The 11,241-nt window shown below is 44.8% G+C and overlaps 1 protein-coding gene across 1 annotated transcript in view; it reads left to right on the top strand.

Moving 5' to 3' along the window:
* LOC129865109 (eukaryotic translation initiation factor 2-alpha kinase-like) overlaps window positions 1–9,455 on the top strand; it is a 16,547-nt gene extending 7,092 nt beyond the window's left edge. Inside the window, exons 4-12 of the mRNA XM_055937631.1 lie at window positions 1,355–1,396; window positions 1,676–1,795; window positions 4,663–4,776; window positions 4,881–5,033; window positions 5,134–5,311; window positions 5,425–5,565; window positions 5,767–5,868; window positions 9,045–9,107; window positions 9,207–9,455. Of these exons, the coding sequence (XP_055793606.1) occupies window positions 1,355–1,396; window positions 1,676–1,795; window positions 4,663–4,776; window positions 4,881–5,033; window positions 5,134–5,311; window positions 5,425–5,565; window positions 5,767–5,868; window positions 9,045–9,107; window positions 9,207–9,332 (1,039 nt within the window). The 3' untranslated portion in view covers window positions 9,333–9,455. The remainder of the gene's footprint in view (window positions 1–1,354; window positions 1,397–1,675; window positions 1,796–4,662; window positions 4,777–4,880; window positions 5,034–5,133; window positions 5,312–5,424; window positions 5,566–5,766; window positions 5,869–9,044; window positions 9,108–9,206) is intronic.
* The last annotated feature ends 1,786 nt before the right edge of the window (window positions 9,456–11,241 follow it).

Raw genomic sequence — 11,241 nt, 5'->3', positions numbered from 1 at the left:
ACGTTTCATTTTGAATTTGGGGAAGGAGTTTCTAATTGAGATATATATATATATATACACTGCTCAAAAAAATAAAGGGAACACTTAAACAACAATGTAACTCCACGTCAATCACACTTCTGTGAAATCAAACTGTCCACTTAGGAAGCAACACTGATTGACAATAAATGTCACATGCTGTTGTGCAAATGGAATAGACAACAGGTGGAAATTATAGGCAATTAGCAAGACACCCCCAATAAAGGAGTGGTTCTGCAGGTGGTGACCACAGACCACTTCTCAGTTCCTATGCTTCCTGGCTGATGTTTTGGTCACTTTTGAATGCTGGCGGTGCTTTCACTCTAGTGGTAGCATGAGACGGAGTCTACAATCCACACAAGTGGCTCAGGTAGTGCAGCTCATCCAGGATGGCACATCAATGCGAGCTGTGGCAAGAAGGTTTGCTGTGTCTGTCAGCGTAGTGTCCAGAGCGTGGAGGCGCTACCAGGAGACAGGCCAGTACATCAGGAGACGTGGAGGAGGCCGTAGGAGGGCAACAACCCAGCAGCAGGACCGCTACCTCCGCCTTTGTGCAAGGAGGAGCAGGAGGAGCACTGGCAAAGCCCTGCAAAATGACCTCCGGCAGGCCACAAATGTGCATGTGTCTGCTCAAACGGTCAGAAACAGACTCCGTGAGGGTGGTATGAGGGCCCGACGTCCACAGGTGGGGGTTGTGCTTACCGCCCAACACTGTGCAGGACGTTTGGCATTTGCCAGAGAACACCAAGATTGGCAAATTCGCCACTGGCGCCCTGTGCTCTTCACAGATGAAAGCAGGTTCACACTGAGCACATGTGACAGAGTCTGGAGACGCCGTGGAGAACGTTCTGCTGCCTGCAACATCCTCCAGCATGACCGGTTTGGCGGTGGGTCAGTCATGGTGTGGGGTGGCATTTCTTTGGGGGGCTGCACAGCCCTCCATGTGCTCGCCAGAGGTAACCTGACTGCCATTAGGTACCGAGATGAGATCCTCAGACCCCCTGTGAGACCATATGCTGGTGCGGTTGGCCCTGGGTTCCTCCTAATGCAAGACAATGCTAGACCTCATGTGGCTGGAGTGTGTCAGCAGTTCCTGCAAGAGGAAACTATTTAATAAGAATATTTCATTCATTCAGATCTAGGATGTGTTATTTTAGTGTTCCCTTTATTTTTTTGAGCAGTGTATATTTGTGGAAGGAGTTTTTAATTGATATATTTGAGGAAGGAGGTTTTAATTGATATATTTGGGGAAGGAGGTTTTAATTGATATATTTGGGGAAGGAGGTTTTAATTGATATGGGGCGGGTGAATTTGAAAGTGTTCTCTTTTTCTCCAGTGATGATCAAGATATTTTCATCAGACTGACTGAAAGCTCCAGGTAGACCTTTATTAACCTTTATTATTATGTCTTTATTAATCAAACTGTTCCTGGGTAACCAATAGGACCACCTGACCAATAGTACTAAGATCCCATTCACCTGTGAATAAAGAGAAAAACGCATATTACCTCTTTTCTACCCTCACTATTAAAACATTCACCCTAGGCTACCCTCACTATTAAAACATTCACCATAGGCTACCCTCACTATTAAAACATTCACCATAGTCTACCCTCACTATTATAATACTCAAGATCTGAATTATGTTTTGATTTCAGGTTTTCCGAAGATTTCAAATTATTGAGTGTTCTGGGTGCAGGAGGCTTTGGGTGTGTCACTAAAGCCCAACACAAATTGGATGGAAAAACGTACGCCGTGAAGATTGTGCAGAATATGGGGTAAGACCAGAGGAGAAAGACTGCCCCCTCGTTGAAGCCACAAAGTTAAAGGCCGACTGTGGTACTGCAGCAGGAAAACAGGATCTCCGTTATGGTCAAATCAAATAGATTGCCATTTTTCCATGTGGAAAACCTTGAAAAAACATAATTCAAAGACAATTGTTTACCAATAGTTGCTTCTAATACACCAGATGTCCTTCAAACGATTTATTTTAAAATCACACACAGAAGAAGTTATATGGATAGTTTAGTTGCAAATGGCAGCCTGCAGTACCCCGGTCGGCCTTCAACATGAGTTACTCAATAAGAGGGGGCAGCACTGAGCTAGCCTGCAACGTCACTTCCTGGAGTAGCTCAATCTGCATGTTATGTTTCTATGAGATGCCATGTTTTCATGAGCTGTGTTTGAATTCTCATACTAACTGTACTATTTGTGATGTGAATTGAGTATATAGTATACCTATTGGTCGTAGTATGGATGTAGTTAGTATGCCAGAAGTTCTCGGATGTCATACTATATTCGCCAAAATATGAAGTATACAAGCAGGGGACACGATTTCTGGGACACTTTAGGGCCCATAATGCAATTCTTCAGGAAATGGTCGTGGCTTCGCATCGTTTTCAGATTTGAAGAAAATGGCGGAGAATATGCAGCCGAAGTACAACGAAAGCGGATACAAATTCATTGCTTTAACTAATTATGACAAATGTTGAGCAATGTAATAAAGTAATTACTTTTCAAATAAGTTACACGTTATGTTGGCTGACAATTTGTTAGCTACGCTATCCTTACGAACCACAGCATATCATTACAGCAGTATGTACCAGTATGTTAGCTACGCTGTCCTTACGAACCACATAGCATATCATTACAGCAGTATGTACCAGTATGTTAGCTACGCTGTCCTTATGAACCACATAGCATATCATTACAGCAGTATGTACCAGTATGTTAGCTACGCTGTCCTTACGAACCACATAGCATATCATTATAGCAGTATGTACCAGTATGTTAGCTACGCTGTCCTTACGAACCACATAGCATATCATTACAGCAGTATGTACCAGTATGTTAGCTACGCTGTCCTTACGAACCACATAGCATATCGTTACAGCAGTATGTACCAGTATGTTAGCTTCGCTGTCCTTACGAACCACATAGCATATCGTTACAGCAGTATGTACCAGTATGTTAGCTACGCTGTCCTTACGAACCACATAGCATATCATTACAGCAGTATGTACCAGTATATTAGCTACGCTGTCCTTACGAACCACATAGCATATCATTACAGCAGTATATACCAGTATGTTAGCTACGCTGTCCTTACGAACCACATAGCATATCGTTACAGCAGTATGTACCAGTATGTTAGCTTCGCTGTCCTTATGAACCACATAGCATATCGTTACAGCAGTATGTTAGCTACGCTGTCCTTATGAACCACATAGCATATCGTTACAGCAGTATGTTAGCTACGCTGTCCTTATGAACCACATAGCATATCATTACAGCAGTATGTACCAGTATGTTAGCTACGCTGTCCTTACGAACCACATAGCATATCATTACAGCAGTATGTACCAGTATGTTAGCTACGCTGTCCTTACGAAGCACATAGCATATCATTACAGCAGTATGTACCAGTATGTTAGCTACGCTGTCCTTACGAACCACATAGCATATCGTTACAGCAGTATGTACCAGTATGTTAGCTTCGCTGTCCTTACGAACCACATAGCATATCGTTACAGCAGTATGTACCAGTATGTTAGCTACGCTGTCCTTACGAACCACATAGCATATCATTACAGCAGTATGTACCAGTATATTAGCTACGCTGTCCTTACGAACCACATAGCATATCATTACAGCAGTATATACCAGTATGTTAGCTACGCTGTCCTTACGAACCACATAGCATATCGTTACAGCAGTATGTACCAGTATGTTAGCTTCGCTGTCCTTATGAACCACATAGCATATCGTTACAGCAGTATGTTAGCTACGCTGTCCTTATGAACCACATAGCATATCGTTACAGCAGTATGTTAGCTACTCTGTCCTTACGAACCACATAGCATATCATTACAGCAGTATGTACCAGTATGTTAGCTACGCTGTCCTTACGAACCACATAGCATATCATTACAGCAGTATGTACCAGTATGTTAGCTACGCTGTCCTTACGAACCACATAGCATATCGTTACAGCAGTATGTACCAGTATGTTAGCTTCGCTGTCCTTATGAACCACATAGCATATCGTTACAGCAGTATGTTAGCTACGCGGTCCTTATGAACCACATAGCATATCGTTACAGCAGTATGTTAGCTACGCTGTCCTTACGAACCACATAGCATATCATTACAGCAGTATTTACCGTTATGTTAGCTAGCTACCTAATGTTAGTAGTTATACATCAAACTTGCCAGTATATTAACTATAGGCTATCTAACTAGTCAACGTTTATTGACTTGAGTATTCCTGTCATTCTTAGCTTAGCTCTAAAAAAAAAAATGTAGTATGTTAGTATGGGTATTCGAACACGGCTTTGGCTTCAGTGTTGAGTCTTCACATAGGAATGAATGGTGTCACGTGATCAATGGCTTTGTCCATTCATATATACAGTCATTGGCTAAGACGTTACTATCCCCATTTTGTTCCTCCTAAACGTGTTATGAATAGTGTGTTATGAAAACTTGAAATCGGCCCTAATTAATCGGTCATTCCGATTAATCTGTCGACCTCTAGTGTGTATCCCTCTTACCGTGTTGTGTGTCTTCTGTATGCTATAGTTGATGCTCATTAGGAACTATCAGCTGTTCATTTACATGTTGTAATTATGATTCCCATCTCTTACAGAGAAGCAAAACGTGAAGTGGAAGCACTGGCTACCTTGGAACATTCTAACATTGTTCGCTACTATACGACTTGGTCTGAGGATGCCAAGTGGGTCGATGGAGGCTACAGCACAGAGTTAGTAAAGACAGTATTAATTCTAATTTTGCCATTTAGATTCATTCATTTGTGATCATCAAAAATGTTAAATTCAGGAGCATATTATTGTTTTCAACTCTTAGGTCGTCGGTCCAGTCTAGAATCTCAGAAGATTCTGACAATTATTCAGACCAGGGAGATGGATCTACACATGTAACAAATCAATCAGATTTAGACCTGTCTGAAACAGCCAGCGAAGACCAAGCAAACCACTCAATGACTGATTCCAGCTCAAGGTGAATCACTTTACCATTATGTGTGTATTTATCAATTCAGTTGACTATGTCCCTGAGAAAATTTCTTGACTTCTGTATTTGTGGGTTGTTGTTTCTTCAGAAATGGAGACGGGACTTGTTTGTTCATTCAGATGGAGTTCTGTGAGGGAGGGACACTGAAGGACTGGATCAACATAAATAAGGGTAGAAGCAAGGACAAGGCACTTGGAATATTTCAGCAAATGGTTTGTGGAGTGGAATACATCCACTCTGAAGGACTTATTCACAGAGACTTAAAGGTATTTGTGAGAATCTGTCTTCCTGTGTTTTTCAGATGCCAAGTTAACCACATTATTTATGACATTTATGGAAAAATGACACCTAATAAATATGATCTCTTTCTTTTTTTTAGCCAGAGAACATATTGTTTGGAAGTGATGGCATGGTGAAGATCGGAGACTTTGGTCTTGTGACCACGATCACCACTCTGAGTGAAGCATCAATGTACAGGACTGTCAACAAAGGAACACCATTTTACATCAGCCCTGAGCAGGTAATGGAGTTTTGTTTAGCCAATCAATCATATTTTCAGCTCAACAAATTGATTGGTCTAGCCATAATATATGCCATTTAGCAGATGCTTTTATCAAAAGCGATTTAGTCATGGGTGCATACATTTTATGTCTGGTCATGTCCATAAGGACTCCTGTTTAGTTATTCTCTCTCAAACCACAAATTACTTTTGTATTTCCAGAAGACTGGGGGGAAATATGATGAGAAAACGGATATATTCTCTCTGGGACTGATATGGTTTGAACTCCTGTGGTACATGTCCACTCTCTCAGAGAAGAGCGAGGTGAGCACACCGCCTAGTAGCTTTCACATCTGGTTCTGTGTCACGTTAAACACCGCCCAGTAGCTTTCACATCTGGTTCTGTGTCACGTTAAACACCGCCCAGTAGCTTTCACATCTGGTTCTGTGTCATGTTAAACACCGCCTAGTAGCTTTCACATCTGGTTCTGTGTCACGTTAAACACCGCCCAGTAGCTTTCACATCTGGTTCTGTGTCATGTTAAACACCGCCTAGTAGCTTTCACATCTGGTTCTGTGTCATGTTAAACACCCCCTAGTAGCTTTCACATCTGGTTCTGTATCATGTTAAACCATGCCCAGTAGCTTTCACATCTGGTTCTGTGTCATGTTAAACCATGCCCAAAATCTTCTCACTGGACAATCATTGCGGTCCACTATCATCATCGTATATCCCCCCCCCCTGTCCACTATCATCATCATATAACCCCCCCCCTGTCCACTATCATCATCATATAACCCCCCCCATCCGCTATCATCATCGTGTAACCCCCCCTGTCCGCTATCATCATCGTGTAACCCCCCCTGTCCGCTATCATCATCGTGTAACCCCCCCTGTCCGCTATCATCATCGTGTAACCCCCCCTGTCCGCTATCATCATCGTGTAACCCCCCCTGTCCGCTATCATCATCGTGTAACCCCCCCTGTCCGCTATCATCATCGTGTAACCCCCCCTGTCCGCTATCATCATCGTGTAACCCCCCCTGTCCGCTATCATCATCGTGTAACCCCCCCTGTCCGCTATCATCATCGTGTAACCCCCCCTGTCCGCTATCATCATCGTGTAACCCCCCCTGTCCGCTATCATCATCGTGTAACCCCCCCTGTCCGCTATCATCATCGTGTAACCCCCCCTGTCCGCTATCATCATCGTGTAACCCCCCCTGTCCGCTATCATCATCGTGTAACCCCCCCTGTCCGCTATCGTCATCGTGTAACCCCCCCTGTCCGCTATCGTCATCGTGTAACCCCCCCTGTCCGCTATCGTCATCGTGTAACCCCCCCTGTCCGCTATCGTCATCGTGTAACCCCCCCTGTCCGCTATCGTCATCGTGTAACCCCCCCTGTCCGCTATCGTCATCGTGTAACCCACCCCTGTCCGCTATCGTCATCGTGTAACCCCCCCCTGTCCGCTATCGTCATCGTGTAACCCCCCTGTCCGCTATCGTCATCGTGTAACCCCCCTGTCCGCTATCGTCATCGTGTAACCCCCCTGTCCGCTATCGTCATCGTGTAACCCCCCTGTCCGCTATCGTCATCGTGTAACCCCCCCTGTCCGCTATCGTTATCGCGTAACCCCCCCGGCCGCTATCGTTATCGCGTAACCCCCCCGGCCGCTATCGTTATCGCGTAACCCCCCCCGTCCGCTATCGTTATCGCGTAACCCCCCCCCCCCCGTCCGCTATCGTTATCGCGTAACACCCCCCCGTCCGCTATCGTTATCGCGTAACCCCCCCTGTCCGCTATCATTATCGCGTAACCCCCCCCTGTCCGCTATCATTATCGCGTAACCCCCCCCTGTCCGCTATCATTATCGCGTAACCCCCCCCTGTCCGCTATCATTATCGCGTAACCCCCCCCTGTCCGCTATCATTATCGCGTAACCCCCCCCCTGACCGCTATCATTATCGCGTAACCCCCCCCTGTCCGCTATCATCATCGTGTAATCCCCTGTCCGCTATCATCATCGTGTTAACCCCCCCTGTCCGCTATCATCATCGTGTTAACCCCCCCTGTCCGCTATCATCATCGTGTTACCCCCCCTGTCCGCTATCATCATCGTGGTAACCCCCCCTCTCCGCTATCATCATCATCATCGTGGTAACACCCCCCCCCCTCTCCGCTATCATCATCATCATCGTGGTAACACCCCCCCCCCTCTCCGCTATCATCATCATCATCGTGGTAACACCCCCCCCCCCCCTCTCCGCTATCATCATCATCATCGTGGTAACACCCCCCCCCCCCTCTCCGCTATCATCATCATCATCGTGGTAACACCCCCCCCCCTCTCCGCTATCATCATCATCATCGTGGTAACACCCCCCCCCCCCCCTCTCCGCTATCATCATCATCGTGGTAACACCCCCCCCCTCTCCGCTATCATCATCATCGTGGTAACACCCCCCCCCCCCCTCTCCGCTATCATCATCATCGTGGTAACACCCCCCCCTCTCCGCTATCATCATCATCGTGGTAACCCCCCCCCCTCTCCGCTATCATCATCATCGTGGTAACACCCCCCCCCTCTCCGCTATCATCATCATCGTGGTAACACCCCCCCCCCTCTCCGCTATCATCATCATCGTGGTAACACCCCCCCCCCTCTCCGCTATCATCATCGTGGTAACACCCCCCCCCCCTCTCCGCTATCATCATCATCGTGGTAACACCCCCCCCCCCTCTCCGCTATCATCATCATCGTGGTAACACCCCCCCCCCTCTCCGCTATCATCATCATCGTGGTAACACCCCCCCCCCTCTCCGCTATCATCATCATCGTGGTAACCCCCCCCCCCCCTCTCCGCTATCATCATCATCGTGGTAACCCCCCCTCTCCGCTATCATCATCATCGTGGTAACCCCCCCTCTCCGCTATCATCATCATCGTGGTAACCCCCCCTCTCCGCTATCATCATCATCGTGGTAACCCCCCCCCCCTGTCTGCTATCATCATCATCGTGGTAACCCCCCCTCTCCGCTATCATCATCATCGTGGTAACCCCCCCTCTCCGCTATCATCATCATCGTGGTAACCCCCCCTCTCCGCTATCATCATCATCGTGGTAACCCCCCCTCTCCGCTATCATCATCATCGTGGTAACCCCCCCCCCTGTCTGCTATCATCATCATCGTGGTAACCCCCCCTCTCCGCTATCATCATCATCGTGGTAACCCCCCCTCTCCGCTATCATCATCATCGTGGTAACCCCCCCCCCTGTCTGCTATCATCGTGTTAAAAGTGTTTTCTAGGTGCACTACGTCATCACAGCCTTTTATCTGAAACAAGTTGATGGAAACATCTCTGGTGGGAAAATGCTGTTTTTATGCAGATTGTAGAATATTCGCATGAAAATGTGTCGCCAATTGGATGGAAATCTAGCTATTGACTTCTAAAGCATCACTTCTTACTCTGGAGTTCTGCCCCATTTAATCACAGGTGTTCCAGAGCCTGCGGACACAGACATTTCCCTCTGACTTCCGTGAGAAGTTTATCTTAGAGGTAAGGAGTGGTGACAACTGTCCGTTTGCCTGTCTATACAACTTGTTTCAGAGTGAGTACACAGTATCTTCATTTTGTCCCATATGTTTTCTGCTGCAGCATAAAGTCATCAGTAAAATGCTGTCGCAGTCGCCTGCAAACCGACAAAACGCCGAAGAGATTGCTACGATCCTGAAAAAGTACCTGCTCGGAAACCAAACTGGATTACAACAGAAAACTGTATGAAATGTTGTAGGGTAGAGTGGCTTGAAATGCTTTGGGAAAACAGTGATGTCAGCATAGACACACGTTCTATTCAAGATGGCGCATAGTGATGATGTCATGCCTCAACTGAGGCTGTAAACTGGGAGGGGGGGGGGGATCTTTTTTTTTAACCATACTGTATTTCTCAGGAACGTTTTAGCACTTATCTTTTCACTTTTGTTTCTGCTGTACGGTTTCTCAAATGTGATAACTTTTTAAAAGTTGGTGATTACGTGGAATAGAGGGTAAATATTAATATAATATGTAGGGAAAATGTTTGGGTCCACCACACATTTCTAATGCTGAACCGAAGGTGTACTTATTTTATTTTTTAAACCTTTATTTAACCAGGTAAGACCCATTTTTAAGTTTAAAAAAACTATTTTCAAGGGCGACCTGGCAAGAGTGCTAAACAGGGAAATAGAAGCCGTGTCCATAAAATATTACAGAAAAATACCAAATAAACACAAAAGACAAAGTGTCACAAGTTAAAGATACAATTGAAGATTAGAAACAACTGCAGTTGTCACAAACAGTGTCGTCGATCAGAGTCTTAAAAACAGGCAAGGACACTAACTCCCCTGACTTTACGATCTTCTGAAGCATGTTCCAGGATGAAGGTGCATTATGGGACACATTTTTTTTCTCACCTTTATTTAACCAGGTAGGCAAGTTGAGAACAAGTTCTCATTTACAATTGCGACCTGGCCAAGATAAAGCAAAACAGTTCGACACATACTACAACAGCACAGAGTTACACATGGAGTAAAACAAACATACAGTAGAAAAATAAGTCTATATACAATGATATATATATATATATATATATACAAATATTGTTTCCCCATCCGTTCTAGCCTGAGGAACAGACAAAGACAGCAGCGATTGTGAACGAAGACTGTATTGGGTGACTGATCTGGTTAGTAATCACAACATGTACAGAGTTGAAATTATGTCCATATTTATTGTGATCATTTCAAATTTTTTACTTTCTACTTATAACAAGGGCACATTGACAGAATCATGGAGTTTATTTAAAAGTAAATGAAAACAAAGCATTGGATGTTCGTACAGGAAGATGGGCGCTCGTATTGTTTCCTAATGTAGCAAGTCTTTTCACAACTACGCAACTTGTGTGCCCTTTTTATTTTTAATTAACGTGAATTTGAATGAAATGTGACAGACACGTACTGTATAAAGAGCGTATGAAATAAATGTCCAACACCAATGTGGTTGAGGTGTTTTTTTTATACTATTAAGATTATAAAGCCTGTATGTCGATGTATACTTTGTAACACATGGGGGCAGTCTCGGTCTAGTTATATGGCAGTTACAGCGCCTTCATAAAGTACTGATACCCCTTGACACACTGCAAATTCTGTTACGTTACAGCCTGAATTCAAAATGGATTCAATCTTTTATTCACCCATCTACACACAATACCCTATAATGACAAAGTGAAAACATGTTTCTAGAAATGTTTGCTAATAAATTGAAAATGAAATAGCTATTGGACACAACGCTGTGAATACTTATGTCAATACATTTTAGAAGCACTTTTTGCAACGATTACAGCTGTGAGTCTCAGAGCTTCCAATTGATCCGACGAATGCAGCGTTTACCGTGAATTCAGTCCCCGCGACACGGATGACTCCACCGTTTATCGGTCCCTTCGAGATTTTGCGGGGAATGTTGGTGATATTTGGTTAAAAAAATGCTTGATTTTTCTACGGCAATTCTGTGATTTTTGTCACAAATGCGATGACGAGGAAAACGTTGTTGACGTGTGGATTCAACCACATGACGTGGTAAATGCGGTGAATTGTAAACGTGGTAAATTGGTTGTGAGCCCTGTTTTTTTTGTACTGCGGTGATGGGTCTGTTTTATGCA

Source organism: Salvelinus fontinalis, chromosome 1 (genome assembly GCF_029448725.1).
Source record: "Salvelinus fontinalis isolate EN_2023a chromosome 1, ASM2944872v1, whole genome shotgun sequence".
NCBI lineage: Eukaryota > Metazoa > Chordata > Actinopteri > Salmoniformes > Salmonidae > Salvelinus > Salvelinus fontinalis.
This window is presented reverse-complemented; position numbering and strand designations above follow the sequence as displayed.